General features: G+C 41.5%; 1 protein-coding gene across 2 annotated transcripts in view; it reads right to left on the bottom strand.

Annotated features, from left to right (window-relative positions):
• Dennd5b (DENN domain containing 5B) overlaps positions 1–27445 on the bottom strand; it is a 112981-nt gene that overhangs the window by 24520 nt on the left and 61016 nt on the right. Inside the window, exons 7-13 of one of the 2 annotated variants that reach the window (XM_057767643.1) lie at positions 25726–25876; positions 23174–23267; positions 17724–17855; positions 16521–16673; positions 13429–13507; positions 3293–3374; positions 237–365 (exon numbers count right to left, since the gene is read on the bottom strand). In XM_057767643.1, the coding sequence (XP_057623626.1) occupies positions 237–365; positions 3293–3374; positions 13429–13507; positions 16521–16673; positions 17724–17855; positions 23174–23267; positions 25726–25876 (820 nt within the window). The remainder of the gene's footprint in view (positions 1–236; positions 366–3292; positions 3375–13428; positions 13508–16520; positions 16674–17723; positions 17856–23173; positions 23268–25725; positions 25877–27445) is intronic. The other variant, XR_009057004.1, reaches the window with a different exon arrangement.

Genomic DNA, 27445 nt, shown 5'->3' with positions numbered 1-27445 from the left:
ATTAGAGATGGTTGTGAGCCACCATGTGGTTGTTGGGAATTGAACTCAGCCAGTGCTCTTAACCTCTGAGCTATATGGCAGCCCCACAAAGGTATTTTCTGAAACACACCTGTTATACAAGAATGTATGTGTTCATGAATCAGGATTCATGATGAAGGAGCTAATTTCTTAGCTTATTTAATTTCCTTTGTAAGCACACATCACAGAAACAAATGTCTTGAAAGGCAATGTCTTACTTGGTCAGTAGTTGGTTGGAGAGCAACTGCTTGAGATGCTGTGACAAAAGTTTCTTTTCTAGTGACAATCTTATCCATGCCCGGGCTCGGCCAACATCAGTCTTGATCTCACACATGTTTTGAACATGCCTAAAAATCAGTACCAACAAATAAGACTTTTTTTTTGCATTTAAATACATCTTGTTTTTAGACAACATATATGAAATGCCTTATTCTTAAAACAATGCATCTGATTCAAATAAATTACAGTCAAAACAAAAGTTCTGTGTAGCCCTGGCTGTCCTGGAACTCACTCTGTAGACCAGGCTGGCCCGTGAACTCACAGAGATCCACCTGCCTCTGCTTCCCGAGAGCTGGAACTAAAGGTGTGTGCTACCACCACCTCCCAGCTTAGTCCCCTTTGTCCTAAATCCTGGTGTTGCTTGGATGACATGCAATAGCCAGTCACAGTGAAGGTGACAGATCAAAGATAACTGATCAATTTGTTAGTATTTTTACATTTCTAAATTATCCTTAAAGAAAGTCACATATAGGATCACACTGTCTCTATTGACGTCCAGGAGAGCAACACTGCCATCTAGATTCATGTTTTCACAAATAAACAACTGGTAACTATTGAAATTAGCAAGGATGTGCTTAACTTGCTCTTCGGCCCCAGTCATAAAATCCTAGAAGAGATTTTTAAGAATAACTTTAAGATAGAAAAGAACTAAAAAATATTAACAATACTGGGCCCAGAAAAATTCTTTTATGTTTAGATGAAGAAATAGGTAATACACATCTTTGTTGTTGCTGTTTAATTTTTAAGAAAGAGTCTTACTATGTAGCCCCATCTGGCCTGGAACTCATCATGTAGACCAGGCTGGCCGCAAACTCATAGATCCATTTGCCTTAGTCTCCCGAGAGCTGGGGTTAAAGGCGTATTCCACCATGCCTGACTTGAACTCTGTAGACCAGGCTGGCCTCTCACTCTGCTTCCTAAGTGCTGGAATTAAAGACATGAACCACCAGCACTGTAACACACTTTTGAGGGCGGTCAAAGCCTCAGAGATTTCACCTGAATCTCAGATCTAGTTGTCCACCAGAACTGACACTGTACCTGGCATGGTGGTACATGCCTGCAATCCCAGCATTCAAGAGACAGAGGCAAGCAGGCTACTCAAGAAAATAAAAATAAAACAATAAAGTGTGCATTAGGAGGTGGACTGTATATATTTACACATGAGTGCAGGTGTCCAAAGAGACCACAGACAGTGTTAGAGGACCTGGACTGGAGTCACAGGCATTATAAGCTGCTTGGCTGGGTGCTGGGAAACAAACTCAGGTCCCCACAAGAACACTATAGGTCGGGGCTGAGAGCACTGACACCACAGAGGACCCAGGCTCAGTTCCCAGCATCCTCCCAGCAGAGAAAAGGAAGACCAGAAAAAGAAAACAAAAATAGATATAAAAAACAACTCGAGTGAAAAGTCTTTGCTCATGTGACTCATCACAAAACATACACACACACACACACACACACACACACTGGATTATGCTTATTGCTAAGTAAATGTAAAAGTTAGTAAGAAGCCTGAGCTATCAGCTGAGCATATATAAGTAATATAAGCTTCTGTTGGTAATTTGGGAAGCAGTTGTTGGATTCTTGGAACTGGCGGGAGGTAGAGAAACACACACACACACACGAGGTACATGTAATCCCTGTGTTTGGGAGGGGCTTTCTAGCTAGCCCACCCAGCCCAAATGTCAAACAGAGATCCCCTGTTTCTGCTTCCAAGTGTTGAATTCAAAGACACATGCTACCACAACAGTCTTTTTTCCTTTATTTTCTTTATTCTCCCAAGATTTATTTTTACGTGTATTGTTGTTTTGACTGTATGTATGTCTGTGTGAGGATACCATATCCCCTAGAACTGGAGTTATAGACAGCTGTGAGCTGTCATGTGGGTGCTGGGAATTGAACCCAGGTTAAAATCTAGAAGACTAACCAATGCTTTTAATCACTGAGCCATCTCCCTAGCCCCAGAACAAAAAGTCTTAAGTATCACGGTTATTTTATATTTTATGTACACACATTTTAAAAGCTCATATCTTAAATGTTGACTAAATATTGTGCTGAAAATGTTTATAAGAAAAAAGCCTAGCCATTTTCTTTTTTTTGGTTTTATTTTGCTTTTTTGAGACAGCTGTAACAGTCCTGGTTGTCCTGGAATTTGCTTTGTAGACCAGGCTGCCCTTGAACTCAGAGAGACCCACCGGCCTCTGCCTCCCAGGTGCTGGAATTAAAGGCATGCGCCAACCACTCCCTGGCAAGAAATGCTAATTTTAATATTTGTATTTCTAAAGCTGTATCTTGTTGGGTGATGGTGACGGTGACACACAACTTTAGACCCAACACTTGGAGGCAGAGACATGTGGGTCCCTGAGTTTGAGACCAGTCTGACCTACAGAGTGAGTTTTATGATAGTTAGGGTTACACAGAGAAACTATCTCAAAAAACAAACAAACAAAGATAAAAAGAAAAACTATCTTTCAGAGATCAATTTTTCTGCCAAGCCACCTACTGTTATTTTTTGGCCTATATCTATAGATAACATGCACTTAAAGAGAAGTTACAGTTCAGAGCTGTTTTAGAACACTCTTCCCCAACTGCGTCTCCCCTTTTATTCAATGTCAGAAGGAAACAACAAACAGTACAATAATAAAACAATTAAAACTGAGGCTGGAGAGATGGCTGTGCAGTTAAAGGCACTCGTTGCTCTTAACCCAGGTTGGTTCTCAGAGCCCACACACAACATCCCTGACGCTAGCTTGAGGAGATCTAGTGGCCTCCTCTGAACTCTATGGGCACCAGGCATGCATATAGTTTACATACATGTAAATGCAGGTCAAACACTAATACTCATAGAATAAAAATAAATAAACCACATCTATAATTAGGAAAATACTTTCTTCAGAATATGTAAACAAAAGGTATGGTTAAAATCACGTGAGCAATCTAGGTGAAAAGCTACGCTTTACAGTTATCACTGTCCATTAACATGTGTAACAAATACCTCATGTCTTGAATTAGAGAGACCCTGAGTGTTGGTAACATAACTCCTGAGTCAGATTTTCTTCTTTCTGGTCCAAGGGCAACTATGTAGAAAAATATTAGCAAAGTATTAGGAAAATAACAGTGAGCATTTATACTTTAACTTTTAATCTTTTTGAAGACAAGTCTTTCTCTGTTACCCTGGCTGGTCTTGAACTCACAGAGATCCACCTGGCTTTGCCTCCCAAGTGTTGGGATTGAAAGGATGTACCACCATGTTTGACCTATTGATACATTTTAAAAATAATTTTTAAAAAATGTATGAGATTGCTGGTCAATGGTGGTGTACACTTTTAATCCCAGCATGTGGGAGGCAGAGAAAGGAGAGTCTCTGTAGAGTTTGAGGCCAGCCTGGTCTACAGAGTGAGTTCCAGGACAGCCAATGCTACAGAGAAATCCTGCCTCAAAAAAAAAAAAAAAACAAAAAAAACCAAACAACAACAACAACAAAAAACTCACAAAACCAAATTCTGAGATTATAATCTAAATGTATCATTTCCCTCTTCCCTTTAACCTCCTAACGCACCCTCTGTTCTGTACGCCTTCGCTCTTTTAGGTTCACAGCCTTTTGTCATTGGATACGTGTATGTATATATACTTCTAAATACATAAATACAACCTGCTCAGTCTGTACGCTACTTGTATGCATGCATGTATATATTTTTTTAGGGATGGCCATTTAAAACAGCAAACATGTGTGTTCTTTTTTTTAAAATTATTTATTTATTATGCATACAATATTCTGTCTGTGTGTCTGTCTGCAGGCCAGAAGAGGGCACCAGACCCCATTACAGATGGTTGTGAGCCACCATGTGGTTGCTGGGAATTGAACTCAGGACCTCTGGAAGAGCAGGCAGTGTTCTTAACCACTGAGCCATCTCTCCAGCCCCCATGTGTGTTCTTTATAAACAAGCTGTAGCTATATTTGGAAACCCAAAACAGATATTTTATGCAGTACACCTAGTAAATAATGCAGTATTTGCAGGCTCTGGCTATGAGGTCAGCCACTTGGCTATTCATTCTCACAGTGCTGGATAGTTTACTCAGAAGCAAGGTTGAGAAGTTATTAAGTTATGTGAGCCTTCATCTCTGGACTTTTATGAGACACTGTCTCATGCACCCAAGGCTGTCCTCTGACCTTGAATGTTAGGGTTACACGTATGTGATTCTGGGGACTGAACCTAGGATATCCTCAGCCCAGGAAACATTTAATATTAAACACGGGAAGATCCTTTCTTTTCTTTTTTCTTTTTAGATAGGGTTTCTCTGTGTAACAGCCCTGACTATCCTGGAACTTGCTTTGTAAACCAGGCCTGCCTCTGCCTCCCAAGTGTTAGGTTCAAAAGTGTGTGCCACCATGGCCAGCTTTTAAAATTTTATTTATTTATTTAATACTACTGTTTTGGCTATTTAGGCTGGTAAATTCTTCCTTCAAAGTTCAAAATTCTAAATACCATAGCATGCAAAGTGAGTATTTAAACTGACTTCTAAAAGTATAAGGTAGATGAATGATTTTCTTTTCTTTCCTTCTTCTTTTTAATTTTGAGACATGGTCTCATGCTGTACTTGACTGTCTTGGAACTCACCATGTAGTCTAGGCTGGCTCAACTCACACAGATCTGTCTCCACTGGCCTCTCAAATGCTAAGATTAAAGGTGTGCACCCATCATACTTGGTGAGTAATTCTCTTATAAATTAAATGGTTAAATGCCACATTTATATCACTTTATTAAAACTTTAAAAACGTACACACACACACACACACACCATGTGCATGTTTGGCATGTGTTTAGTCCATAGAGGTCAGGAGAGGGTACCAAATCCCCAGGAACTAGAGATAAGGATGGTTGTAACCCATCATTTGGGTTCTGGAAATCAAACCCAGGTCCTCCAGAAAAGCAACGGTGTTCTTAAGCATTGGTCTCTCTCTCGAGTTCCACAGCTAACATTTATAAAGGAAGGAAAATGACTCTTACAGCAAGCATTGAGCACACAGCCACTGGCTATGAAGTGGGAACGGGTGTTCAGTCTCACTTTTGATGAGAAGCGATGGAATTTTATACCCTTTCTTCATTTCCATTTCTCTTCTGTAAATGGAAACTGAACTGAAGCACCACATTTAGCAAATACACCAATGAAACTTAAAATGTGGACTTTGCTTTACATTACAGCTACTTTTTCTCTGATTTTAGCTCCACTGATGTTGAGACGTCTGGATGCAATACTGGCATAGATGCCTGTCTCCTGCCCGGCCACCAAGGAAGACTCAGTCAGTTTTACTGTATTAGACCTTTCTGGTTTTGGTGCTTCATAGAAAGGCTGGACTCATATCTAGTAGACATAAATAATCACTGTGGGACTGACAAGCAGGCTCCAGAGGTGGTCAGAGTCTCTCTACATGTCCCTGGCTATCTTAGAACTCACTCTGTTGACCAGGCTGTCCTTGAACTCACAGAGATCCACCTGCTTCTTCCTTCTGAGGGCTTGGAATTAAATGGGTGTGTCACAACATCTGGCTTAGGGAAGGCAATTTTCAAACGTACTTTAAAGACTAATCTCTCTGATACTCAGGGAAGTAAGGCACACTGAAGAAATTGTCTTAGACACTTTCAGGGAATATATGTTTATCTTTCTATTAAGATCATCCTAGCTTAAGTGTGTTATTAAAGTGCATTATTCTTTGGAGGTAGAAAGTCAAATGGCTCAGAGAACGACTCTTCATTCTGACATTACAATACAGCCACACGAACAGTAAGAAATACGGTGGAAATGTATAATGGTAGAAACCAGTCCAGCCAGCATTTGGAAGGTGCAGGCAGAAGGATCAGGAGTTCAAGGACATCTTTAGCAACAAGAAATTCTGTCTCAACAAACAAAACTGAACAAAGTAGCAATCTCAAAACAAAATGCTGAGAAGTGGGAGAAGATTATGAAGCAGAAGAAAAGAGTTGAAACCATAATCAGCAAGTTGGCCAGGGGGAAACAACCGAGGAGCCAGAAAGCTCGTGAGACGCAATGAAAAGGAGGCCCAGAGGTATAGCTCAGTGAGGGAGTGCTTGTCTACTGTGTGTGAGGCCTGGGCACAATGCTCAGCAACAACACCAATAACAATACGTGTCCTACAGGTAAAGGGACTGTTAATTTGTCAGGAAATGTGCTTCCCAAAATTGTGTTTATGGCTCAGCCCCCAATACAGTGTTCACATTTGGGAGGTGACTGAATCATCTGGACTCTAGCCCATTCAGCAGATCAGGTCAGCGATGGGCAAACAGTCTGGTGGCAACGGAGAGTGGAAGATACGAGAAGACGGGGCCTACGCAGATCAAGCAGGTCATCGAGAGCATGCCTTGGAAAAGTGCGCTTTCTCCAGCTCCACCTCCATTCCCCGCAGCCCTCAAGTGGGCAATTTACTCTCATGCATTTTTAAGTCTAAAACTTACTTTTTAATGCTTCTTTATCATCTTTTTCCCCATTTACTGTCTGTTTATCACTAGACTGGAAGCAGCTTAATGGTTGAATATGATGTTCCTGAACCCTGTGGGGAATTTAACAGGCGTCCCTGCTTGGATGAGGGACTTCTCAATGGTCTATAAGAGTATTACTGCTCTTGCAAAGGACCCCAAATTTGGTCCCATCACTCATGTTGGGTAGACTGCAAGTATCTGTAGCTATACCTTCAGGAGACTCAATGCTGTCTTCTGGCCTCCAAAGACATTTACACACATACAATCATATAAATAAAAAATATATATTTAGGGGCTAGAGAAATGGCTCAGAGGTTAAGAGCACTAGTTGTTCTTCCAGAAGTCATGAGTTCAATTCCCAGCAATCACATGGTGGTTCACAACCATCTATAATGAGATCTGGTGCCCTCTTCTGGCATGCAGGCAAACATGCAGGTAGAACACTGCATACATAAAAAAATAAAATCTTTGAAAAAAAAAAAAAGGAGGCTTCAGGTCCCATTGGTGCATTCTCTCTCTGTATGGATAGATGTTTATGTATATATACATATCCATATATAAAAGTTATGATGGGCAAATGCTGGTGCCTGCCTTTAATCCCATTCCATGGGGAAGCAGAGGCTATCAGATCTCTGTACAGTTCAAGTCAGTCAGATCTATATAGGGAGTTCTAGGCCAGCCAGAGCCATACAGTGAGAATCTGTCTAAAAAAAAAAAGTTACATGGCTCTTACTAATCTTACTGAGAACATAAAATACTGTTCTCACATCGTTAGCCCTTCATCAATGTGGCAGTGCAGCAGAGACCGTAACTGCATGGACCTCTGATGCATTTTCATTTACCTTTCTTCACTTTAGAGTTTGCTGGAGGTTACTGAAGATATTTAGGACTCGATTTCTAACTGAACCACTCAACATTTGTCCAGTGAAAACCACAAAAACTACAAGTTCTGCCCAGCAGCAGCTGACTCTAACAGCTAAACATTTTCACACAACATTTTGGGCATAAGAGTTGAGCATGTCTATCTCATCTTAATTGAACTTGGCTTTTCACTCCATGAATAGCCCCTTCCTAGGAATCCATTCTTGCTTGAGACAGGGTCTTACACACACCCTAGGGACGGCCTCCCACTCCTGAGCCTCCTGCTCCCACCTTGAGGTTGGTTGGGATTATCACTATGGTCAGTTCCACCTTTTCTAACCAGGGTAAAACCCATGTACTGGCCTTCAAGCTACGGCCAAGTGAACTTTAGATAAGCTACCTTGTTTATATGGTTTTTCATTTTAATGGCTATAATTCGGTTGGATACAGGACACAGACCAATGACTTCTACTTTCTACACAGCAGAAACGGACGAAGAGATGGACTTCAGAGGTCTAAACTGTACTGGTATAAATACAGTTATGGCTGAGGCCATCAGGACACTGACAAGCTCTGGAGAGGGGTTTCAGGGCAATGTAATATCAAATCCATATTCTTACTTGTCTTATACATTTAAAAAATGAGGTTTTTTACAAGTAAACTCTGAGGGAGGGCTACCTTGGGTACAGACAGTGAAGGAAAAGGAACTGGGGACCCAAGGTGTCCCTTTACTTCCCTTCTTTCATTGGTTCCTTCTTTTTATTTTTTCAGTACTGGGGACTGGACTCAGGGTCTCACACTTGCTAGGTGAATATTCTCCCACTGAGCTATGTCCTCAACCTACAATATTTTATTTCTCAAGTTTGTGGGTTAGGTTATACATTTTTTTAAAAATCATGTGCGCGTGCACACACACACACACGCACACACACACACGCGCACGCACATACATGCATGTTCTATGGTCTCTAGATTGAGGTCAAAAGATAATTTTGTGGCCTTGATCCTCTCCTATCATACGAACTCAGGGGATCAGACCCAGGTTTTCAGGGTTGGCAGAGGAACATTTATTCACTGAGCCATCTTAGGAGTTCAGAAATTTTTACGGCTGGTTGTGGTGTGCATGCATTTGATTCCAGCATTCTGAGGCAGAGGAAGGGGGAATCTGTGAGGTCTGGTCTACACGGTGAGTTCCAGGCCAGCCAGAGTTACATGGTGAGATCATGTCTCAGAAAACTTTTTTTTAAAAAAAAACCTTTTATTTCTGAACTTTTTGAAAGAATGTGTTATTTAAAAAATGGTTCCTAAGTGGCTAACTCACTATAAAATCTTTCCCTACCCCCTTTCAGTTTTTTTTTTGGGGGGGGGGTGGATAAGGTCTAACCATGTGCCTCAGACTGGCTTAGAACTGACGATCTTCCTACTTCAGTCTGAGCACTGGATTCTACCACACCAGCCAAACCATTTTACTTCTATTAACTTCCTACTGTTAATTCTACCTTTTATGAAACAAATGGTTATCTTAAGGAGAATCAGGCTCTGGGCTGTGGATGACTCAGTGGCTGAAGCCTTGGGTTTGATTATCAGCACTGCTAAGAAAAAACAAACTCTTTGTGAAAAAATAATGCAATAGTTGTATTATTTGGCCTAAGGAATCATATATAATTCTGATTAGCATCTAGAAATTTAAGAATCTGACTCTTAGGTTGAGTGTGGTGACACATGCCTACAGTCTCAGCTACATGTAGAACTAATGTCTGAGGCCAGCCAGAGGATCTGTAAGACCCCCACCTCAGAGCATCTATGAGACCCCCCACCTCAGAGAGTAAAAAAACTAAGCAAAAGAACATGACTCTTAAATAGCTTGGGGATAAATATGTACTTTTCCTGAAAGTTTATTATGAATACAAGGTCCAGGATTTGATCCTGACATTATAAGACACAGAAGGCTCAGTGAGACAGAGCAGCAGATAAAGGCACCTGCCACCACACCAAGCAGCCAGAGTTAAATTCCCAGTTCCACAAAGTGGAAGAAGAGAACAGACTCTGGCAAGCTGTCATTTGGCTGCCACATACAAAATAATTAAGATTATTGCCAGGTGGTGGTGGCACATGCTTTTAGTCCTAGCACTCGAAAGGAAGAGGCTGGTGGATCTCTGAGTTCAAGGCTATCCTGGTCTACAGAATGAGCTTCAGGACAGCCAAAGCTACAGAGATAAACCCTGTCTCAAAAAAAAAAAAAAAGATATTAGTGATAATCACAAACCTTTTTTATAATATTATCAGTAACAACAACAGTATATTCCATATCACACTCTAATAATGGGAAAATATACCTGTATAGGCCTTCAGAATTAATTGTTTCTTTTATATCAACATGATTACTTTGAGTAGCTATCATTCTCTGTCTTATAAGAAAGCAGAAGATAGAGAGATGCCATGTAGCTGCCGAAGGAGAAAGATGCCAGCTGCAAGCCAAAACCTTACTGGTAAGGCCATAGTCTTGTGACAATACACAGATGAATAGAAATGGGTTAATTTATGATGTAAGAGTTAGCTAGAAATATGCCTAAGCTATTGGCCAAACAATGTTGTAATTAATAAAGTTTCTGTGTTATTATTCAGGTCTGGCTGGCTGAGAAACAAGTGGTCTCTGTCAACAAAATGGCGCCAACATGAGGCAACCACATCACATAAAACCTGAGGGCTCAGGAAGGAATTCTAGACACAAAAGGAAAGAGTTAAGCATGACTTCTTGGTAGCAGCATTTTCTCAGGTGGGTTCTGTTTGCTGGTGGTGAGCAAAAGTGTGGATTCTTTAAGAGCTGGCTTCCTGGTTTGCTAGCATGAAAAGCTCTGGCAAATGGGTTGGGCTGTAGAGAACTTAAATAGGGCTTGTGAGCAGCTACAAGTTGCTCAAGGCAACACAGACCCACTGAGTCCCTGGAGCTGGGGTGGAGAGCATGGCTGGCAGAGTTGGTGGTGAATGAACCTCTGCCATGTTGGGCTGGGCAGAGTAATAGATAGGGAGTTGGTTCTAGCCACGTCCACTTAGCATTTAGAAAAAAAAGCATTGCTGGTCAGAAAATGATTACTGATACACAATAAAAAAAGATAGATTAAGACAAAAATAAACCTCTAAATGGGTCACAACGTGTTTTTAAAAAAATGTATGTAGGCTTGAGAGAGAGAAGAAAAAGAGCATAGACAGTTATAAAAAGAAATTTTTGCTGGGCGGTGGTGGCACACGCCTTTAATCCCAGCACTCGGGAGGCAGAGGCAGGCAGATCTCCATGAGTTTGAGGCCAGCCTGGTCTACAAGAGCTAGTTTCAGGACAGGCTCCAAAGCTACAGAGAAACCCTATCTCGAAAAACCAGAAAAAAAGAATTCTTTAAAGAGACAGTACAGTCATAGATTAAAGGAGTAAAGAAAAATAAGCCATGTAAAGATGAAAAATACATAGAGAGTCTGGATTATGTATATTATTGTGCTTTTTTTTGAATTTTTTGACTGTGAATGAGCTAAGTACAGAAAGACATTTCACTGTATGGGCTGCTAAGATAAACCAACATATATATTTTAAATGTATCTTGACTTCAAACTTTTAGTCTAAGGATATGTTGCTCTGGAAAAGTGGTTCTGCTTTTGTTTCCACAGAAAATGAGACCCTGTGGATTCCTTCTAGGCTAATATGGTTTGATCAAACAGGAACCCCTGAATTAATGGCCTCGGTGGTCCAACATCCACAACAGCTTCAGGACTGTTGGCTGAGATAGACTAACCACACAGGATACCCCATGAAAGACCTGAGGAACAGCACCCTCAACCAGCAGGAAATAGTCTAAAAAACTATGCCCAAATTCCCAAAAATTGTTTAAAAATGATTGTTCTCATTTAAAGAGGGGTGACTGTCAGTGATTAATGATCACAGTCAATTTCTTTAAAAAATAAGGAGGATATGATATAGAGATGAATACTTTGCATTGGTATCGATCTTGGTATGTTGATACAAACTTAAGGTTGATGTTATACTGTGTATATGTATTTCTGCTTTTGTTTAGGGTATTGTGCTTGTGCAGCTCATTTAAAAGTATAATGTATAGTTAAGAAATACAGGTTAGGGCTGGAGAGATGGCTCAGTGGTTAAGAGCACTGCCTGCTCTTCCAAAGGTCCTGAGTTCAATTCCCAGCAACCATATGGTGGCCCACAACCATCTGTAATGAGATCTGATGCCCTCTTCTGGCCTGCAGGCATACATGCAGACAGAATATTGTATACATAATAAATAAATAAATATTTTAAAAAAAAAGAAATACAGGTTAATAGTCAGTCATCTATAATAGTCAAGCTTGTAGTCATGTTAGTTAGATTTTTCTGGATTTACAGAGAGAAATATATATTTCAGATGGATATGTATCCTCCAAACCTTTCAAAGACTAACAGAACATGACATTTAAATGTTTTAATAACTTAGGACTTTTCATGACAGTGAGACTCATCTGCTCCTGGCAGGACCAATCTACTTCAAGAGGATGATGGACATCAGAGAAGCTCCTTATGGAGTTTGTTAGTCATTTGGGCCAGAAACTGTTCTTTCCTGGACTGCTTGATGTTATGCTGTATAAATTGAACATGTAGGATCCACAGAAAAATGACTGCTGAACTTGCCTAAAGGTGAGACAGTCCTTCAGGGTTCCTGCTTCACGAAAGAACTGCCAGAAATTGTACAGTACACAGAAGAAAACATCTGATAGACTTTGCCATTACAATGCAAAACAGATCTTCAAATTTCCTGCTTCATGGGAAAGTCTGCCAGATACTATGGGCCTGTAGGCTGAAAATGGATGCTCCAAAGGTATGGAAGAACTTTAGGTGACTGTCCAGGCAGTGAAATGTCTCTGTCAATTCTAGAGTTTTGGAAGTTGTTTACAATGCACTTCCTGTTAACTTAGGTAATATTATAGCCTTCTGGGGTCTTTGATGGAGTTGAAGAATAGTTATAATTATAGTTTTCCTTAGTTATGATAAAAGATAAAGCAGATACTTTATAAATATTGTAACTGTAATTCTTGCTTGAAACCTGCTTTGTTGTATGTAATTTTACTATGTTAAAGTTAAAACCTTCCCTTTTATTTACACAAAAAAGGGGGGATGATGTGGGATTTCCTTCTGCATGCTATGAATATGTTTTATTACTATTGATTATTAAAGAAACAGTTTTAGCTAATGGCTTAGTACAATAAAGCCAGGTGGGAAATCCAAACAATATAGACAGAAAGTAGGCAGAGTCAGGGAGATGTCATGTAGCTGCTGAAGGAGAAAGATGTCAGCCAAACCTTTCCAGTAGGCCACAGTCTTGTGGTGACACACAAATTAATAGAAATGGATTAATTTAAGATGTAAGAGCTAGTTAGAAATACGTCTAAGATATTGGCCAAACAATACTGTAATTGAAAAAAAGAGAAAAAGAAAGCAGAAGACAGAAAAGTCAAGTAAGTTTCTGTAGATTCATATCTCATAATACTGCTTCTTCTATTTTATCCTTACTGACAACATGGGTAAATTTCAGATAGAGACAAACTCATCTAAAATGATTCTTCTCATTGTCTCCTACTGCCTGTTCTATCAAACCAATCTATCTCAAGCTAGGTGTGGTGGCCCATGCCTATAACCCCAGCACTTGGGAGGTGAAGAAAGGAGGATCAAGAGTACAAGGTTAGCCCAGTATACACGAGACTTAAAGCAATCTATCTTATCCCAACACCTTCTTACCTGGTGAATCTGTAAGGTGCTCTTGTTTCTCTTCTCTGTCCTGGAAATGAATTAAATGTGACCACAAGGCAGACTTCCCCTGAAAACACAAGACACATCAAATGCTCACTTGAAACAATCAAAAATAATCTATCATCAGGACCAGTGATATTATATTGGTCACTGAAAAGTCTGGCAACTCAGGATCATCCATTCTCAGCTATGTGAACCTCCCCAACTGCTACCCCCCCTCTGCTCCCCACTTTTGGTAATGCTGGAGACTGAAAGCAGGAAACTGCTTTACAGTCAAGCACTGTAACACCAAGCCATATTCTCAATCTTGTGTAACATTCTGAGCATCTCATTTCATGTGTTGTACAAGTCTTCCTTTGCTTTGCGGAGAATCCTGGCAATAGCCTGGCAGAGGGAAGCAGTCAAGAAGGCCAGGGCAGTGTTGAAGCACTCTGGACCTAGCTCATCTGTCGCTTAGTTGAATGTGATTAGGCCACAGTAAAAAAACATGGACATAAAAGACTAGTTGCATTTGTGTATCTTGGTATGAAATATCTTTAGATTTGTGGAGCAGCAATGAAGGATGAAAATTAGAGAGGAGAAATACAAAGAGCCTTTTAGAAAAAGCAACCTGAAACAAAAGCAGAGAGATCATTTAAATTTCTCCACCTTGAATCACTAGGTAACTTAAACTGATAAAGAACTATTCATTTTGGTTAGCATTTTTTTTTTTTTTTTTTTTGCGGTGGGAGGGATGGACAGACGGACAAGATATCTCTTACAGAGGTCCATCTGCCTCTGCCACCCCAGTAATGGTGGAACAGGGCCCCAGACCTTAATAGGCCCTTAGACCTTAGCACAACTGACTCCATGATGAAGTGGCATTTAGGCTGTAAAACTCAGCACATACACAAAGTCCATAGTTCTGGGAAAGTCTCTGAATGCACTAACCTTGCTTTCTGGCTTCTGTAGTTCTGCTTCTGGCTAACAGTTCTTGTTAACTGAAGTGTGTCCGCCCAGGACATGGTTTTTGTCTTAAAGGCTCACCCTGAAGGCTCAGTGCTACAGCCAGCATAGTCGCCATACGGCTAATAAACATTCCTGTTGGCTTAAGCCCATGTCTGAGCAGTCTTCTCTGGTGAATACCCCACAACAACGGGACTAAACACAATGCACCACCACACCTGGCTTGGTTAGCACATTTTTAAAAATCTGTACAAAAGCAGATACTTACTATAATCAACAAAGGGTATAATTTCTGTAACATATTTACAATTTTTTAAAACATAACTCTTTATTGAGTCTTTGGGAATCTCACATCATGCACCAATCCTGCTCACCTCCCAGTCCTTCAATATTCATCCCTCACCCTGCGGTATCCCTGCACAGAACCCACCCAAAAATGAACAAAAACAAAACAAAGCAGAAAAAAACACAAAAAACCCCACCTCACTCCTCCATCTTTCCAATACCTCTTTATTCATCCTAGTGGTATTAAGTGCTGTGGGGTGTCATGCGGTGTTACCTCTTTGTCCAGTCAGCCCCACCCACAAAATGCTCATTGCAGTGAGTCACTGGTCTGGTTCAAGGCCTCTGGCCACACCGCAGTCACTGGATCTTCATGGAAACTCCTGTCAGATACCCTGCTGTTGCCCCAACTAACTGAGATTCTGTGACTATTGTTCCACAAGACCCGTCCTTTTACAAACTCCAGCAGTTATAGATGGGGAAGGCCAATCCAAGGCCCAGAATGTGGGTCTGGATGGTAGCTAAGCTGGTAGTTGGGGCCACTGGAACCACCCCCTCAGGCAAGGGGCAGGGCCAGCCTTCCTAGGTCCATGCCATAGCAGCCAGCTCTCCCACATCTGTGGTGAAGGATAGGCCCTCTCTCCCCAGTGTGGGGGCCAGCTCTCCCATATCTGTGGTGAAGGATAGGCCCTCTCTCCTCAGTGTGGGGGCCAGCTCTCCCAACACATGTGCAATTTTATATCTTCCTGTGTATCACTAAAGATCCTCCAACCACCTCCTGATCATAGATTATCTTTCTTCCTTTTTTTTTTTTTTTTTTTTTTTTTGAGATAGTCTCACTGTTGAGGCTTAGCTGGCCTGGAACTCACTTTGTATGCCAGCTTACCTCTACCTGATGTGGGAGGGTCTTCTGTTTTGATTTCATTGGTTAATAAAGAAACGGCCTTGGCCATTTGATAGGCCAGCCCTTAGGTGGGTGGAGTAGACAGAACAGATTGCTGGGAGGAAGAGGGAAGTGAGGCAATCGCCATGCCTCTCCTCTCTGGGTCAGACTCGATGGAGCCAGCCACCAGGTCAGACATGCTGAATCTTTCCTGGTAAGTCACCACCCTCGTGGTTCTACACAGATTATCAGAAGTGGGTTAATCAGGATGTGAGAATTAGCCGATAAGAGGCTAGAATTAACGGGCCAGGCAGTGTTTAAAAGAATACAATTTGTGTGTTGTTATTTTGGGTATAAAGCTAGCCATGCGGGAGCCAGGCGGGACAAAAAGTAGGCCTGCCCACAGCTCCTTCTACATCTACCTTTCTCTGCCTCCCACGTGGCGAGATTGAGAGTGTATGCCACCACATCTAGTACGGATTGGTTTTTGTGTTTTTTTTCTGGAACTGAATAGCCTGTGATATGTATCTAGTTATCTTGTGAGATCTTTTTCTTGTCATACTTCTCATTCATGTATGGAAATTAGAGGATAACTTCCAGGAGGGTCTTTTGAGCACCTGCCACTTGGCAGCCTCATCCTTGCCTCCTTTTCTTTTTTTTTCTTCTTTCTTTCTTTCTTTTTTGAGACAAGGTCTCTGTGTAACCCTGACTGGCCTGGGGCTAGCACTGTAGAACTGCCTGCCTGCCTCTGCCTCCTGAGTGTTGGGATTAAGGGTGTGTACCACCACCATATGGCCTTCTTTCCTTCATTAGGACAGGGTCTCCCTCTGTAGACCAGGTTGCCCTCAACAGAGATCCACCTGCCCTGCTTCCCCAGTGCTGGGATTAAAGGTGTGTACCACACTGAACAGTACCTGACATGAATAAGCCTTTGACTGCCCAAGCCGCTATCACCTCTGGAGTTATTTACCTGCTTGACCTGTAAGCCATGGCTCCATATCCTCTCCAGTAGGTCACAGAGGCTGGCGATCAAGGTATTCTCTTCCAAGCCAGTGATGTTCGCTTCTCCATGGCCCAGCTCCACCGCTTCATGTCCCATCTTCTCTACCAACATGCGTTTTGTCTGAAAACATCATGGCTGGTCATAAATTACCATAGCAGTGAACAAGAAGGATGCTGCCTCAAAACGAGGTGGACGGTAAGAACTGACTCTATTGTTCTCTGATTTCCACGTGTGCCTAGGTGCACACGGACGCAGGCACGCACGCGCGCGCACACACACACACACACCATACTCAATACAATAGTTAAAGAGATGGGCTGGAGAGATAGCTCTGAGGTTAAGAGCACTGTCTGCAATTACAGAGGTCCTGAGTTCAACTCCCAGCAACCACATGGTGGCTCACAACCATCTGTGCCCTCTTCTGGCCTGCAGGCATACATGCAGGCTGAACACTGTATACATATAAATAAAAAAAAAATGAGAAAAACTATGCAAGGCTCCCATGTCATTGATGCTGTGGGCAACGGAGACTTCATGGAGGTTCACGATTTCAGTGAAGGTCATATCCAGGTGTACAAAAGGTTTCTTCTGAAGCTTGGAGAGGTGGCTCAGTGATTAAGAGCATTGGCTGTTCTTGCAGAGGACCTGGGTTTGATTCCCACACCCACACGGTAGCTCACAACCATCTGTAATGCCAGTCACAGAGGATCTGATGCCCTTTTTTGACCTTCATGGGTACTGCCCTCATGTAGCACACAGACTCATAAAAAATAAAACAATAAATTTTCTTTTCAGAGAAGCTCCAGGCAGAACTGGGGCTGACTCGGGTCGGACCCACACACGGCACAATATGAATGCACACCGGGTGGACTCAGGTCAGACCCACACATGGTATATGAAGCATACCGTGTGGACTCAGGTCAGACCCACACACGGCACAATATGAATGCACACCGTGTGGACTCAGGTCTGACCCACACATGGTATAACATGAATGCATGTACACCGTGTGGACTCAGGTCTGACCCACACATGGTATAATATGAAGCACACCGTGTGGACTCAGGTCAGACCCACACATGGTATAATATGAATGCACACCGTGTGGACTCAGGTCTGACCCACACATGGTATAATATGAAGCACACCGAGTGGCAGCAGTATACCTACCTTCATTCTACATTCTTTTAATAAGCCTTCTACGAATTTCCAGTTGGTTTGTGCGATCACAGCAGGTGAGAGATCTGACAACTTCGGTTGCCTCATGTTCTTTCCTAGGCTTCGCGCCTCTTGCATATATTTCTGAAAATCAGGAGTATTTTGAAATGTGTAAACATCATATATTCTTTTCTACTTAAAACTTACATGAACAAATACAACAAGCAAGATGTAAAAAAGGCCTTAAGTGTATGTGTATAACAGCAATTAAGATTTTAGTGCTCTTGATGGAAGGTGGAAGACATGTGTACTCCTCTTGAAACAGTTAACTCTTGTGAAAAGGAGAGTGAAAAAAACATTAAGTTGAAATTCATTCAAAACCAGGAGTTTCATTGAGTTTAGTCTTTTTAATGGGACCACCACAATTATAATTAGTTAGGATCAAGAAAAGACTCCAAAACAAAGACTTCACATCCCTTAATCATCTGGGGTACTATTCTCCAGCCAAATCCCCGGCTCTAATTAACTTTCAATAGTACTAGTATTGAATTGTAACTAGTTTTATGACCTCAATCATATTGATGAGCATCTAATGTTGATGCATCTCACTGTATGATGCACGCTATAGTTCACAAAAAAAGGCTGAAAAGCGTGACATGCTGCAAACATGGGGGCTCGTGTCTGTATAAAACCTTCCCTTGCCTTGTTCTAGCAGCCTGTATGCCCAGAGTCCTTTTCTGACTTTGTGGTTACACACACATAAACACAAAAACATCCATTCCAATATTCTTTTTTTTTTTTTTTGGTTTTTCGAGACAGGGTTTCTCTGTGGTTTTGGAGCCTGTCCTGGAACTAGCTCTTGTAGACCAGGCTGGTCTCGAATTTACAGAGATCCGCCTGCCTCTGCCTCCCAAGTGCTGGGATTAAAGGCATGCGCCACCACCACCCGGCTCCATTCCAATATTCTTGAACTTTGTTTAGTCAATTTCCATAAAAGTCAAAAACAGGGAAGGGGCTGCAGCTCAAAGCTTGCTCATCGTGCACAGAACTTGCAATCATCAATCCCGAGTACCACTTAAACCACGTTTGGTGGTGCACACCTATAGCCTGGGTACTCGAAAGGTGCCCGCTGGCAGGAGGAGTGGCAAGCTTAAGGCCAGGCTGGGTTTCTCAAGACCACATCTCAAAACAGCAACAATAAACAAGCAAGCAAACCAAACCATCCCCAGATACCTAGTTAGTGCAAAACTATAGTCTCTGTGTTTGTACGCGGCATCAAGATTACAAGGCAGAGTCTCTAAGAACTGCTCTAAATCATATAGTACAACTAGTGTTTTGTTGCTAGTGAACTGACACATTTACAGGAACAGATGTAAATCTATCCTTATTATCTTAAGGGGAGAACTGAATACTATAAAATGTGTAAAATCCTTTGCAGTCTTTGAATGTAAGAGAATTTGTTTCCCCTATGGAAGAAAATCAACCTGCTAAAGCTGCTGAAGGTTCTACTGAGGGAGGATCGAGTGATTTGCTTCTCTCAATATACATGACAAAAGGCAACATTAACAACATAACATGGCTCCTCAGTCTAATAATTGTAAAGAACCACTGAGACAACGAATGAATTCCCCGTGAGACAGGTTCTTCAGCACTTGCATGCACTTTCTGCTTTAATATTATTCAAAGGAAAAAAGGGAAAATTGAGAATGAGAAAACTATTATCAGTAGGGACATTAAATATAGCAATGGGCATAGAAACACCTTAAAGTTAATTTTCAAGTAACTAAATGTAGGAAATAAAAAGCAGTTTCAGAAAAATCAATCTGAGCTACAGGGCAGCATCTACATGAGAATTATATTTTCATTTTCTATTGTTACTTGGGGACAGAATTAAAAGCTAGATATAAAGATTAGTAAAAATACATTTTTAATGTTTAAAGAGCTTTCCCACCGGGGATACAGCTCAACTGTAGAGTGCTTGACTAGCACGAAAAGAACCCCCAGCACCGTATAAAGCCTGGTGTGCCGAGTTAGAGAAATAGTCCTGAGTGTGTGCTGATTTTGGGAAGCACTTAAGTTCGGCTTCCAGCACCTACACAGGTAGCTCAGGTAACTCCAGTTCCAGGAGTATGTGATGTCTCTGGCCTCCATAGGCCTGCACTCGAGTGCACATAGCCCCACAAACATGAACTTAATTTACAAATAAAAATAAAGGTCAGGTGTGGTAGTCCACATCTTTCATCCCAGCACAGGGAAGCCAAGGTATGATTTCTGTAAACTGGAGGTCAGCCTGGTCTACACAGGGAGCTTCAAGACAGCCAAGTGTACATAGTGAGACCCTGACTCATAAAATTACTACCGCCACAATAACAATAATAAATACTATTATTATGAAAAACAAACCAAAATGGGTATAGTGGTGCATGTCTTTAATCCCAGTACTTAGGAGGTGGGAAAGGAGAATCAGAAGTTCAAGATCATCCTTAAATACATGCCAGGTGAGGGCAGGCTAGGATACAGGAGTTCCTGTCTCAAAAACAAAAGCAGAGGTAATCGCTCTAGCAGAGGACCTGGGTTTGGTTCCTGGCCCCACTTCACAGTTGGTTCAGTTCACAACCAACTGTAAAGATTCAATGCCTTCTGAGAGTACTGTACTCATGTGGCATACACATACTCGGACAGATAGACAGACAAACACACATAAAGCAAAACAGAAAACAACACAAAACCACCTGGATGTGGTGGTGTACACCATTAATCCCAGGTCTTTGGAGGCAGAGGCATGCAGATCTGAGTTCCAGATCAGTCAGAGTTATACAGTTGATACTCTGTCTCAAAACAACAAAACAAGGACAACAAACCAAGAAAAACAAACCAAAAAATAAATAAATAAATAAATAAATACATAACTTAAAAGCAATAAGCCACTAGTAAATATATATGAAATTGCAATCTTGTTTAATAAACACTGAATTTGGAACTAAGTACCTCCTCCACAGTTTTCTTTCTTTCTTTTTTTCTTTAAATATTTTATTTATTATGTATACAATATTCTTTCTGCGTTATGCCTGAAGGCCAGAAGAGGGCACCAGACCTCATTACAGATGGTTGTGAGCCACCATGTGGTTGCTGGGAATTGAACTCAGGACTTTTGGAAGATCAGGCAATGCTCTTAACCTCTGAGCTATCTCTCCAGCCCCACAGTTTTCTAATAGAGATTCTAACCTTCTAATTGTAGCTAACTTACTGGAAGACAAGACTACTATAAATGGAAACTAGTAACATAAGAAGACAAAGTTGTAAGCCAGAGTCTTAGACCATTCGTACTCTCAAGTGAGCAGGGTTAGAGCAAACTGGTATGCATCAACAGTGGGGAAGATACCCGAGCCTGGACATTAGGAGTCCTGTGTTCAGCTCTGCTCCGTACGCCCATTTAACTGTGGGCAAACTTCTTGCTCATCAGCTAAAATGTCAAGTTAGACAAGAGAGTCTCACAGTCTATGATGAGTGAGGGAGCTTTCAGAAACACAAAATGTAGACCAGGAAAGTAAAATGGCGTGAAGACAAACATCTAGCACAGAAAAAGTGATACTATGTTGTAATATGAGCGGCGGGGCTGCTTCCCACCGCCACCCGGCTAGCTTTACCCGAAATAAAGAGTCTGCGAGACATTCTGCAGGACACAGCAGAAAATGACTGAACTGTCTTTGGAATTTCCTGCTTCATGAAAATGTGTCTGCTGGATACTATGGGCCTGTAGGCCGAAGATGGATGCCCCACGTTGGGCGCCAGGGGCCACTCTGTTGTAATATGAGCGGCGGGGCTGCTTCCCACCGCCACCCGGCTAGCTTTACCCGAAATAATTACACGAAAACTGTATTCTTTTAATCACTGCCTGGCCCATTAGCTCCAGCCTCTTATTGGCTAGCTCTTACATATTGATCTAACCCATTTCTAATATTCTGTGTAGTACCATGAGCTGGCTTACCAGGGAGATCTTAACCTGCGTCTGTCTGGAGTGGGAAAATCATGGCGACTCCCGACTAGGCTTCTTTCTCCCAGCATTCTGTCTGTTTACTCCACCCACCTAAGGGCTGGCCTATAAATGGACCTAGGCAGTTTCTTTATTAATTAACCAATAAAAGCAACAGATTAATACAAGACCCATCTCCATCAATACTAAGCTACTTCTGCACTTGTGGGGAAAAAAAGCTTAAAATAAGAAAGAATTTAAGCCAGGCAGTGGTGGCGCACGCCTTTAATCCCAGCACTTGAGAGGCAGAGGCAGGCGGATCTCTGTGAGTTCGAGACCAGCCTGGTCTACAAGAGCTAGTTCCAGGACAGGCTCCAAAACCACAGAGAAACCCTGTCTCGAAAAACCAAAAAAAAAAAAAAAAAAAAAAAGAAAGAATTTACATTCCTCTCCCACTTAGAAGAAAAGCAATTTGTTATTGAGGATATATACACACGTGCATGTGTGTGTGTGTGCATACACACACATATATACAAACACATCCCCAATGACTCAGGATTTGAATGTCAGTTTTACTGTCAATAGCATAGAATTACTTGTGCGAGCACATTCTAGCACAAACAGGCAGAAAACACAAGATGAAGCATAGAGCAAAACATGCTACATGCATTCTTGTGTGTGCGCCATTCCAGAAACACCCAAGACAGGATTCAGGAACATCTTGGGAAGCACTTTCAGGGCAAAAACATACCAGGCAGCACTCAGAGAAGGACTTTTTGGGAAGCCGTGCAGGAGGAGTTGGGCCCTGATCCCACTCCCAGAATGCCATGGAGTTCTGACAGACCAAAAGTTCCCCCGAAGGCTAAGATGATGGCGACGTTTCAACGACAGAAAAGTAGAAAAAGGAAAAGGAACAAGAAAAGAAAAAAGAAGCAAAATCTGCATGCATATGATAAGGTCACAGCACGGGAGAGGGCAGTGAAGGAAAAGCAATGGACAAGAAAGGCTTCAGTTTGGAATGATGTTTTCTGTTGTATTTCTACACATTTGAGTTTATGAAACAATGAACAAGATTTTTGTTTGCATTTTTTGATCATGAGATGAAACAATCATTTAAAGATAATTTGAATTTTATTTTCAATGAATACAAATAAAGCATATAGATCTATATCTAAAATCAGTTCTGGCACTTCTAAAAAAATGGTCAACAAGCCAAAGAGAAAGAATACATTAATACATCTTTACTTACTAACCTTAAATTATATTTGAAATGTAGATATATGTGTACCTCAATGTTGCTCCCTTCAGGAGACCTATTAACCAAAACTTTAGCCTAAACACAGCTTCTATTAGATTTAATACACAGAAATACAGCCCTATTTTAAATGAATAAAAGGAGAAAACTGGAAATAGGCTTTCTGTTACACTTCAGTATGAAAATAATATTTTAAAGTAAGATGACTGCACCCCGGGCAGGCAGACCACATACCTCCCTTAAGTCATTGTCTAGTCCAATGTGCTCAGAATGCTGGCGAAGGCGTTCTTTCCGGCGCTGTGCTGTGGCATTTCGGCTCACCCAGCGACTGGAAAATAAATACACCAAGACAATATAGACTAAGGAAACCAATCAAATAAAAAGACATGAAGAAATAATGGGCTGGGCAGTGATGACACACGCCTGTAATTCCAGCACGGGAGGCAGAGGCAGGAGGATCTGAGTTGGAGACCAGCCGGGTCTACAGTGAGTTCCTGGACAGCCAGAGCTACATAGAGAAATCCAGTCTCAAAAAACCAAAACCAACCAAAACAAAAACCCAAAACACCAACCTCCTTCAAAGAAACTACACAAAACCAAACCAAACAGCAACAAAACAAAACAACCATCCAGTAAGAATGAACCATTCTGCACAGAAGGCTGACAGCCGCTGTTTTGTTTTCCCTTTGGACAGTCCTGCTGTGCACTTTTGTCTGGCTTTGAAATCATGATCCTCCTGTCTTCTGTACAATCACCATGCTCAGTTCTTTCAATCAATTCTTTTCAAAATATGCTTAAAGTTATAATTTTAGATACCATTTAACTTACCCATTCAAAGCACTCAATCTAATGGGTTTTGGATATTCACAACCATCACCACAATTAACACTTTTTAAAAACTGAGCTTAGGAACTGGAGAGGGGTCAGCAATTAGGAGTCCTTGGTGCTTTTCCAGAGAACCTGAGTTTGGTTCCTGCACCTGTAACCAGTGTCCAAGGATCTGATGCCCTTTTTCAGCCCCCATGGGATCCACAGTCACATGACACACACTCACACAAACATTTAAAAGGGAGATACTAAGTGCTAGACACACATAACAAGTCAGACTTTTTTTTTTTTTTTTTTGCTTATTCGAGATGGGGTTTCCTCTGTAGTTTTTGGTGTCTGTCCCGGAACTAGCTCTTGTAGACCAGGCTGGCCTCGAACTCACAGAGATCCGCCTGCCTCTGCCTTCCGAGTGCTGGGATTAAAGGCATGTGCCACCACCGTCCGAATTTTTTTTAAAGATATGTGTAGCTCTGGCTGTCTTGGAACTATGTAGACTATACTAGTCTTGAACACAAGATCCCCTGCCTCCGTCTCTCCATGCTGGGATTAAAAGTGTGTACCACCACACCCAGCATCAAGTCGGATCTTAACTCAAGTTGATCCCTGATTATATCAGATAAATGCAGGTCTCCTTGATGTGTTCCAAGTAAATATAGGTAAATATTTTTAGCAAAAAGAATATTCTCAGGCAGGCGGATCTCTGTGAGTTCGAGACCAGCCTGGTCTACAGAGCTAGTTCCAGGACAGGCTCCAAAGCCACAGAGAAACCCTGTCTCGAAAAACCAAAAAGAATATTCTCAAAGTTCATAATTTATAACACTTTAATTGTAGTGTCCTAAAAGAATAAAATAAATTTATGACTTTCTACTTAAAAAGTAATTTTTATTTTAACTATGAACTTACATGTCTATGGGCAGGTATGTGCATGTGAGTGCAGGTGCCGTGCATGGCCTACGGCCCTCTGGAGCTACGAGCGGTTATGGACTGGTCTCCAAGCTGTGCTCTGCTGTCTCGGGCTCCCTGGTGCTAGGATTGCGGTTCTCGCCATCTCGCTTGCTATAAGTTATATCTCTTGTTTTTAATGCTTTTTATTCTCATGCTTGAAAATGTTTTTTATTGTTATATTCATTTCATTGTTAAATTATTTTTTCTTCCTGAAACAGTCTTTCTATGTAGCCCTTGAATTTGCCTCAGTTACCCAAATGCCAAGATTACAGGTATGTACCACCAAGCTGGATTCACTGTTAAATCTTTAACCAAGATAATCCTCATATATACTAATGGTACAACCAACACTTACCAAACAGATGAATGAGAACTATAATGTTCTATAATGAACGACAATGTACTCATTTATATCAACGCAATTCAAACAACTCTAGAACATTTACGAGTAAAAGAAAACAAGACGTGGAGCTGTAGCTCAGTTGGCAGAATTCTCACCCCACACAAAACGCCTTTAGATTGCTCTCCAGCATTAAATAAAACAGAGGCTGATCAACATCTGCAGTCCCAGTACTCTAGACACAGGCAGGGTAAACTCTGCATCACACCCTGTCCCTAAAAGGCGCAGGGACCATTGCAGAGGGAATGAGAAGACCGCAGAAGCCAGGGGCTGAGGAGAAAGGTTGTGAAACTGGTTTCCACCCAGGACAGGGCCATTTCACCAATGAACTCACATTGGCTGTGGCTGCCTCTGCCTGCAAGACAGTCAGAACTCCAGCATTCACCAAGTCCCACTTCTACCCAAAGAGCAGCTGCTGGAGGAAGGAGAGTCAGGTTTCCTCAGGGCACATGGTCCCTGCTAGGTCGCCCATGCTCCAGACGCTGGTCCTACCCTCTCTCATACTGCCAGCACTAATTAGACGCAGTGGTCTAAAATATAAATAAATAAATGTGGACATTAGCTGGGGAAGGACATGAGTGTGTGTGTGTCACTCAGGTAGACACACGCTTACTTGTTATTGGCCGGTCCTGCCGCCAAGACGTCGGACTGCAGCTTTGGGAAGAACCCTTGCTCATATTTGCCTTGGCCGATTTTCATATCAAGTAGATGTGGGTGAATTGCAGTGTGATCCATTTTCATCAGTCTTTGCTCAATTGACTGGGCTATAAATTAAATTTATCATAAATTAGAGGCATTTCATTCCTAAAACGCTGTATCATATATTCATGCACCTACAGAAAACTGAAATCATCCTGTTATTCAGAAACAGATTTTTACAAAGGCCATTGATAATCAGGAATATGACTTTAAAAAGATTAATTTTAAATAAATAATGAAAATATTATATATACATACACATGTCCACAGGGAACATATAGCAATGTAGCTTCTAGTAATTATACAGCTAGGGGATGCTGAACATTCAGAAATTATCATGCCTACTTTGTGAGGTCAGAGGTTGTGTCTACTCTTAAGACTTTCAAGGGTTTACGCCAATATTGATTTGTGGTGATTGGTGAGGAAAAAGAAAATCATATTACTATCTATTTTTTGGTTTTTTTTTACATAGAAATCACAAGGCTCTGAAGCTACAATATCAATAGTAGACAGTCTGGGCCTCAAAGGTTCACCTGCAAATCAAAATTCTTTTTGCTTAGAGGAAAAACAGTAGCAGAAGCACATAACCACAAAAACGCAGTGCCAGAAGCAACACCCTTCTCTATGTCTTTTCCTTTTGCTGGGGGGGGGGGGGAGGAAAGCAATTTTACTGATGAAAGAAATAATGGGGCCAGGCCTAGTGGTACAGGCCTGTAAGCCCAGCTAGTCAGGAAGCTGAGGAAGGAGAATTGTGAGTTCAAACCTTTCTTATGCAATTTATTGAGACTGTTTCAGAACAGAGTATAAAGTACCTGTGTGCTTCTCTGTTACGCCCAAGGCAAGGCCCTATCTTCAGTTCCCAGCACTGAAAACAACTGGCACGCACGCACGCACGCATGCCTGCACTTGCACCAAACCAACATCTGTGTCAGATGGGGGAGCCATAGACTACAGTCTCCCTTTACAGTTTCAAGTCTTTAACTTCCTGGGAACCTCATCTTATTTTCAGGCATACTAAGTCTATAATGGAACATTTTCAAAAGTGCTTCACACAATTTCATGATGAGAGTGTGATTCTCAGGCTCCAAGAGGCAGAGAGAAATCCATTTTAACTGCTAAGATTTTCCAGATACATGTTAAGTTAAGAAGCTGGTACTTGGGGGCTGGAGAGATGGCTCAGCAGTTAAGAGCGTTGCCTGCTCTTCCAAAGGTCCTGAGTTCAATTCCCAGCAACCACATGGTGGCTCACAACCATCTGTAATGAGGTCTGGTGCCCTCTTCTGGCCTGCAGATATACACACAGACAGAATATTGTATGCATAATAAATAAATAAATATTAAAAAAAAAAAAAAGAAAAAAAGAAAGAAGCTGGTACTTTATCCCGGTTTAAAAACTCTGTCAGGAAGAGAGGGATGAAATTCTCCCAACGAGGCACTCACATAACTATTAAAATCACTGGAGTCATAAAGCTCTGAACAAACAAGTCCATTCATCTATCAGTTTCTAGAAACACAGAGAGAGGTACTTGCCACTTCTTGAAGGGTCTCCAAGGAATTGCCCGTATACGTAGGAATACAACAGTGATGAAGACTGCATAAAAGTTATCATTTAATACTTCTTTCCTTAAAAATGC

This window comes from Chionomys nivalis, chromosome 1 (assembly GCF_950005125.1).
Source record: "Chionomys nivalis chromosome 1, mChiNiv1.1, whole genome shotgun sequence".
Classification (NCBI taxonomy): Eukaryota; Metazoa; Chordata; class Mammalia; order Rodentia; family Cricetidae; genus Chionomys; species Chionomys nivalis.
Note: the sequence above shows the minus strand (reverse complement) of the source record. Positions and strands in the feature narration are given on the sequence as shown.